The sequence below is a fragment of the Carlito syrichta genome, unplaced genomic scaffold (genome assembly GCF_000164805.1).
Source record: "Carlito syrichta isolate Samal-C Ts95f unplaced genomic scaffold, Tarsius_syrichta-2.0.1 Scaffold314669, whole genome shotgun sequence".
NCBI lineage: Eukaryota > Metazoa > Chordata > Mammalia > Primates > Tarsiidae > Carlito > Carlito syrichta.
Window position 1 is genome coordinate 209,549 of NW_007258765.1, and position 8,158 is coordinate 217,706.

General features: G+C 45.8%; 1 protein-coding gene across 1 annotated transcript in view; it reads left to right on the forward strand.

Annotated features, from left to right (window-relative positions):
• The window catches only part of LOC103274254 (fructose-1,6-bisphosphatase 1-like), a 28,263-nt gene that overhangs the window by 14,747 nt on the left and 5,358 nt on the right, over positions 1-8,158 (forward strand). The window contains exon 6 of the mRNA XM_021719417.1: positions 5,188-5,328. Within this exon, the coding sequence (XP_021575092.1) occupies positions 5,188-5,328 (141 nt within the window). The remainder of the gene's footprint in view (positions 1-5,187; positions 5,329-8,158) is intronic.

The window sequence follows — 8,158 nt, forward strand, 5'->3', positions numbered from 1 at the left end:
GTACAGCAGTGTGTGTGTGTGTGTGTGTGTGTGTGTGTGTGTATGAGAGAGAGAGAGAGAGAATGTGTGCTTTCAATTATATAGACAGGTGAAAAACGAATGAAAGCCTGTGGACCCATCAAAAAACATTATAAAATCTAAAATACGTCCTCTTAGCTTCTGCTCTTGTGTATTTTAGAAATGAAACCTCACAGAGTTGCAGCTGAGCCTCTGTTTCTTCATCTTAACAAATGAAGCAGTTAGTTTAGCTGAACTCCATTCCAGGACACAAAGGCATTAACTTAAAAAAGTAGACCCAAGAGTGCCTGCATAATCAACAATTGTATACCTAACCCTGAATTGTACCCCACGTCTTTATAATAAAAAAAAAGTAGACCTACATTTTTACTTTATCTCTAAGTATCATGAATAATTTACTTTCAAACATATGCAAAGCAGAACCATCGTGGCACAGCTATCTGTGGTCATTGGAGTGTGTTTGCTTTTGTCTTGGGCGACAGGCAGATCCACACAGAAGTCAGTTTGAGTAATAGAAGGTTCTAATTCTCATACCAGAGGGCAAAGGCAACAATTTTTCTGTTTTCCAAGTTATGCCAAGAAACATGCCATTCTTGTTACAGACGTGGAGGGACATGATTTTCTCTGCAAAGTATCAAGTCTGTAGCATAGCAAGAGAGGTTCGTAGCAAAATTCTTCCCTGTGGAGGAGACCTTTGGCTAATAACTAACCAAACCTAAAGCGGCCAACCCCATTCTCCACCTCCACCTCCCAAATAAAACTCTTAAAAAATCTAGAGAATTGAGAGACATTGGCTATCAACTAAAAAAAAAAAAAAAAAAATCAAACCAGCTTGCAACAGTGACTTAAATTATGAATGCTAGACATAAGTCTCAATGAACCCAAAGTGACTCTCTTAAAGATGGAAAGAAGACCGGGCTCAGAGGCTCAGCCTGTAATCCCAGTGCTTTGGGAGGCCGAGGTGAGTGGATTTCCTGAGCTCGCGGGTTCGCAACCAGCAACTTGGCGAGACCTCATCTCTACAGTAAATCAAAAATTAGCCGGGCATGGTAGCACGCGCCTGTCATTTCAGTGACTTGGAAGGCTGAGGCGGAAGGATCGCTGGAGCCCAGTGGGTCGAGGCTACAGTGGCCAGGTGCATGCCACTGCACTCCAGCCTGGGTGACAGAGTGAGACTCCAACTCGAAAAAAAAACAAAAAGATGGAAAGAGAGGATGAGTGTGATGCAGCTCTCTAAGTCATTTCAGTTTTTGACAGCCTTATTGGTTATTTGAAACCGTGTGACAGCTTGTGGGGCATAAACATTGATGTGTGTGTTGCTTCCAAGGAGACCCTTTCTACTTTCTGCAGAGATAACTCTTAGCTAAAATTCAACCCCTTGGTGCACCTGCTTAGTGGGGAGTGTCAGTAATGGGGACTGTGCCACACAATGCCTGGAAAAGGGCTGGAAAGGCACCTGGAAGGGCATGTGGTCCAGGGTTCTATGTGGTTCCTGCTGTGGCATCTCCCCAGGGCCCACCCAGTCTCTGGCTGGAACCTTCCAGAAGGGGCAGAGTATCCCAAGACGCTGGCCAACCATCATGGTTCATCCAAATATTGTGTTGAAATCTGTCTCGTTATTGTGCATTTGACTATTTATTTATTTAGAGTTGGTATCTCGCTCTGTTGCTCAGGCTGGAGTGCAGTGGCATGATCACAACTCACTGCAGCCTCAACCTCCTGAGCTCAGGCTATCCTCCCACCTAAGCCTCCTGAGTAGCTGGGACTATTCAGGTGTTGCGTAACCATGCCCAGCTTCTTTGTTTGTTTTGTTTTTGTTTTCTTTTTGTAGAGATGAGGTCTCACTATGTTGCCTAGGCTAGCCTTGAACTCCTGGGCTCAAGCAATCCTCCCACTTCTGTCTCCCAAAGTGCTGGGATCACAAGCATGAGCCACTGCACCCAGCCTTCATTTGATCTTTTAGAGCATCAGAAAATAAGATTATTTTACATGTTTGGAAACAGCTCTCCTGTCTTTCCAATCTCCCTCCACCCTCCTCTCACCTTTTTTCCTCTTCTTTAAGGTAAACAGCTTTCATATGAGATGATTTTTAGAACTCTCTCTAGCTTGGTCAACCTCTATGGTCACACTCTAATTTGCAGTGTCCTTTGAAAGTATCCAGTCCGCACCACTAAAAGCAGGATTTCAAAAGGAGAGTTTAGTTGCCCCTAGGAGGAAGACCACTGGTGACATGACATCCCTCCTTCCATCCCCCTCTTATGCTTGACCTTCTCTTCCAAGACCTTAAGTCTTTTCCTATACACCTTATGGGGTGGCATGGAATAAAACAGAAATCAGTACCCACGGCAGGTAGTGGTCTCAGATAGGTAGAGAAAGGTGGGGTCTGGAGACTCTAATTTTGCCAAGTGCTTTATGCTTGTTGATCCTCGGGCACCTGCAAAAGAATGGAATCAATTCCCTAGGAAGAAAGGCATGCATGCTTAGAATCTGGAGGAGGAAATTCATCCTTAGAAAGGGCACCAGGTTAGAAAAAAATTCCTCAAAATCCATGACTCCATGATGTTATTTTATCTTTCTTTTGAGTATATGGATCATATACAAGTGATACTATTTGTGTGTGTGTGTGTGTGTGTGTGTGTGTGTGTGTGTGTGTGTGTGTGTATGTGTGTGTGTGTTGGGATTTCATTCTGTTGCCCAGGCTGAAGTGCAGTGACATGATCATAGCTCACTGCAGCCTGGATCTCCTAGGTTCAGGCAATCCTCCCACCTTAGCCTCCCAAAGTGCTGGGATTACCAGCGTGAGCTACTGTGCCTGGCCAAGTGTTACTATTTCTTACTCCATGCAAAGAAGTGGAAGTATAAAGCGTTTGGTGACAGTATGCCACTGTCTGTTTACTTTTGCGACGAGCAGGCATGGATGGTTCTGGGTGAGGCGAATCTCTGAGGGACTTTCTTTGGTGGAGAACTGGTTACTCAAAGCCTGTAGTGGAAGGAGAGGCTAGTCAGAGCCTGGATTTCTCCCTCGATGCCACTGGCTTCAACGGAAGCTGGCCATTGTTAAAACAAGTCTCTAACAGGTGGTCCATATTGACAAAGGTCATTGGTTTTATTAATTCCTTTTATTCGAGGTTGTGCATTGACAAAATTTGGAGTTGGGGGAACCCTAAAAGTTTTGATTCTATGTTTAGTCTGTGTTTGACTGCATTGCACCATGTGGTGAATACAGACTAAACTAAAGCAAATAACTTAACCCAACCAGTTAAGCAACCACCTAGCCAGATAAAAACCATGAGGAACAGGGATGTGGGGAGAAGGGGAGAAATGGTTTTAGAGACTGTGTGTGTGTGTGTGTGTGTGTGTGTGTGTGTGTCGGGGTCTCACTCTGTCACCCAGGCTGGAGTGCCGTGACATGATCACCACTCACCGCAGTCTCAAACTCCTGAGTTCAGATGATCCTTCTGCCTCAGCCTCCAAGGAACTGGAAGTACAGGTGCAGGTCACCACGCCTGGATAATTTTTTTTTTTTTTTTGAGACCAGGTCTTACTATGTTGCCTAGGCTGGTCTAGAATTCTTGGGCTCAAGTGATTCTCCTGCCTTCGCCTCCCAAAGTGCTGGGATTACAGGCATGAACCACTGCTCCTGGCAGTGTGTCAGTGTTAGTACAAGAATCACCTGTGGTGCGTGGTACAACACAGATTCCTAGGACGTACCGTAGAAAGTCTGGCTTAGTAAGTCCTGGCTGCTGCCCCAGAATGTGCAGTTAGTAGGTATCCCAGATGAGTCTAATGGTCTGTGGTCACTCTTTCGAAAATTATAGGAAGAAATCACCAGGAGTGTGCTGGCTGGCATGCCCTCCCTCCCCAGCTCTTTGATGTAGATCACCCTAGTTACTCTCAGCTGCTAGGACCTCTGACTGGGGAAGGAATAAATAACATTGAGGGAAAATGGCCCCTTTTAATTTCTATTCAATTCAAACAGAAAATTGAAGCTGAAAGATTTCTTTGGGGCTGTTTTGAGAAACAAAGAAGTCATTCAAATGTTAATTATCGCTGGGCGTGGTGGCTCAGCCTGTAATCCCGCGCCTTTGGGAGGCTGAGGTGAGTGAATTGCCTGAGCCTGCGGGTTCGAGACCCGCCTGGGCAGTGAGACCTCATCTCTACAATAAATCAAAAATTAGCCGGGCATGGTAGCGCGCACCTGTAGTTCCAGCTACTCGGAAGGCTGAGGCGGAAGGATCGCCGGAGCCCAGTAGGCGAGGCTTCGGTGGCGGGGAGCAGCCACTGCACTCCAGTCTGGGCGACGGAGTGACACTCCAACTAAAAAAAAAAAAAAAGTTAATTATCAGTAAGAGATCATGCCACTGCCCTTAAGGGGTTCCCTTCCCTAGTATTAGACAAACTGTGGGCCACACGATCCAATGGGCTATGTTTTTAATGAAAAAAATAGAAAGATTAGAGTGCCTGGCAGGTTCTAAGTGTAGAAATTATTTTGTTAAATTTTTGCTCTGTGTGTGTGTGTGTGTGTGTGTGTGTGTGTGTGGATTGGTACTGGTGGTTTGTGATATAAAATGTATTTTTTTTTTACTGTGGGTCATGATGAAAAAATTGGACAGCATCTGCTCTATCCTGTAACGACTCTGGGGCGATATCCCGAGTTTCCGAGAACGGCCTTGACGTGTGAGCGGTATGGATCCCCCAGCTCCATGGGGCATGTGCTGCCGTTGGCAAGGGCTTGTGAAGTGGACTTCCTCGCCAGACTTGCTGCCCTGCACCCTAGCATCAATTTGCTTAAATGAAGCTGGAGTAGGCGGGTGAAAGACATCAATGCCCCTAATAAGATTACATCAGAGGGAGCTGGAAAGAAGGCATGCTCTTTTTTGGAAGTGATAATCGAGAGATGAGGGAATATCAAATTGGAAAAATTGGAGGAGGTTCCTGATTGGAAAGAAGAATCCGAATGCAGGAAATTTGGGGGCTGGTGGGAAGGCTGCCGTGGCAATACAATCAGGAGAGTGCTGATGTGTGGAGGACGGCCCTCTGGGAAGGGCCCCTTGCCCTGTTTCATTAGAAGAGCACCTCGACAGTCTCACCTGCTAGTGGTTGAGCTGGAGGAGAAAACCACAAGACAGAACAACACAGAGACACGTTTTGTTTTCTTTCTTGTTCTAGAAGTCAACGAGTGAGCCTTCCGAGAAGGATGCCCTGCAGCCAGGCCGGAACCTGGTGGCAGCCGGCTATGCGCTCTACGGCAGCGCCACCATGCTGGTCCTGGCCATGGAGTGTGGGGTCAACTGCTTCATGCTGGACCCAGTGAGAGGTCGGGCAGGAGGCCGGGTGCTCGGTGGGTGGCTGTGAGCGAACGTGTGTTATGTGTGTGTGAGGGGAGGGTCAGCCCCGTGGGAAAAGCTGTCCAGGGAGGGCCAGGAAATGGTGCTGGGGGCGAGAAGGAGGAAGGAGACGGAGAGGCCGTGTATACGTCTGGGAAAATCAGGGCGGTGGGCAGAAGAGGGTGTCTTGGTTTCAAGATGAATGATTTAAAGCAGCCATTCCTCAGATGACTCAAATGCCCACCGAATAAACGAATGAAGTGTGCTGGAAGGGGAAGACAGGCCAAGGCGAAGGAGGGGCGGGGCTCGCTGGAGTGTTCCAGCAGCTGTTACTATGGGGAGGAGGGGCCGAGCTTTGCCATGGCTTCCAATGGTTCAAGAAACACCGGATTAAAAAAATAAAGTAGTGTTCCTCGACGTGTAAAACCCTGTGCTAGCCAACTAAAACACATTTATGGGCCAGATGGGGCCTGTAGATGGTCTGCTCGCCACCCACTACCTCCATGTCGAGCTTTTCTACCTTATTTTCTTGGAGGTTGTTTTCCTGAGGTGAATGGGTGTCTCAGCTGAAGCAATGGATGGCGTTGTTTCTTCAAAAGTAGATTCCAAGTTCATTTGGTGTTGAGTGCATGCACACAAACCTTCGGTTAACCCTTGCTGTCTTGATAAGGCTTTGATGAACTCAAGGAAATTAAAATAAGACATGAAATGAAGACTTAGCCTCCTTACAGAGAAAAGTTACCGTATAGAGAGGAGCCTACAGTATTCACTAACAGTTTTAATTTGTGGATGATGTCTTCTACATGTCCATTAATTTGACTTATTTATTGATTCAGTTAGCTGACAGTTGCAACAGAGAAGGTATATTGGGGGAAGAAACCTCTTTAAATGTTTGGTGCAACTAAACCTACCACTGAAACCTAGACTCTAATTAATAATCTTCAATACATTGATAGCTTCATTGTGTGTGGCCCAGGGTCTCAAGGGGAAATGAATTGGATTTATAAACTTTTTTAAATTGTAGAAATGTTCTCATAGGACATTAATGAAGCGCTTTATGTACACAGGGCTTTTTTGCTGACAAATTGAACACAAGGTACAATCAGCAAGCTGGAATCCTCCAAGAGAAACAAGTCGCTTGAGTCCAGGGTTTGTGTGTGCAGCAGAAAGTATAAATCAACACAGGCTCCCTTTGTCCCACGTGCTTTTATAGAACTGGACTTTCACCTCCTTGGAAGCATGGGTACTTAACAAATAAACAAGGGTAGGGTAATAGCGCCAGTTAAATTCTCCAATGAGGTGTCCTCGGGGAGAAACAGTGGCAGAACCAGAGCAAAGTTCCATCTGAGCCCAGGGTGCAGTTTGGGAATCACTGATGTTTGCTGATTTAGGCCTTGCCAGATGTTTGCTGTTTCTCCAGACATTCTGCTCGTTGATGAAAAGATGCCAAACTCTGTAAAATATTTCAAGATGGCTTATTTGGAGCCAAAATTGAGGACTTAAACCCAGGAACACTCATCCTCAGGAGGTCCTGAGAATAGGTGCCCACTCTGGTAGAATGGAGGCTTGGTTATAGACATTTTAGGAAGGCAGGTGTTACAAGAAATCATAAATCAATACAAGTGAGATTTTCATGGTTTGGCCCAGGAAGATGGGACATTTCTAAACAGAGACTTGCAGGTCAGAGGTGGATTCAAAGATTTCTTTTTTTTCTGAATTGGATGGAGTCTCACTCTGTCACTCAGGCTGGAGTGCAGTGGCATGCTCATGGCCACCACAGCCTCGATCTGCTGGGCTCAGGTGATCCTTCTGCCTCAGCCTTCTAAGTAGTTGGAACCACGCCACCATGCCTGACCATTTTTATTTTTATTTGTAGAGAGGAGATCTTGCCAAGTTTCCCAGGCTAGTCTTGAACCATGGGGTTCAGGCATTTCTCTCACCTCTGCCTCTCAAAGTGTTGGGATTACAGGCATAAGCCACTGCTCCCTAGCCCAAAGATGTCTTGACTGATAATTTGTAGTTCCTAGTTAAGGAATTTTGGAAATCAGTAGAGGAGATGCTTTGTTAAGATGAGGGGGTGGAAAACTCCAGGTTTGTTGATATGTAGATGAAATCCTATATGTGGCAGACTTCAGAGAGGAGAGATAATTGTCTTACGATGTCCGGGAGTTCCCAGAGACAGCTTTGCAGGGTCTCATGATAATTTGATTTCCTTTTTTGTTAGGTGATGTAATGCCAGTAAGGTTGGAAAGCAGACTTTTTAATATATAGGGAAATAGAGCAATAAAACCTTATCTGGTGAGTCCTTATCAGGTGTGCCCCCCAAAGCCTTTTAGTTTGGAATTTGGGTAAGGCTTTTTTTTTTTTAAAGGTCAGGTTTAGTTCTCATGCTGGTGCCTCCTTTGTTACCTTTGAGTTGATGGAAGCATAGAAAAAATTAAGTCTCTTCTCGTTTCCATATTGCAGGCAACTGTCTCCAGGAGTAAGTTTCTGTGTATTTGACAGTTTTTTGCCCTCTGCAGACCTAAATGTTTGGAGGAACCATACAGGTCTGCTGGGATTTGGCTAGAACTCTTCTGCATGCTATTGCAGGAAGGGGTCAACCTCCCACTAGAGATATGCCAACGGCTTCTTTGAAATTTTGGCCCACAGCAAGGACATACGATGAGGGGGGACCCACAAAAACCTGGAATTTATTTATAAAAAATCGTGTGTTTGAATGCCTGAGCCTGCGGGTTCGAGACCCGCCTGGGCAGTGAGACCTCATCTCTACAATAAATCAAAAAATCAGCTGGGCGTGGTAGCGCGCGCCC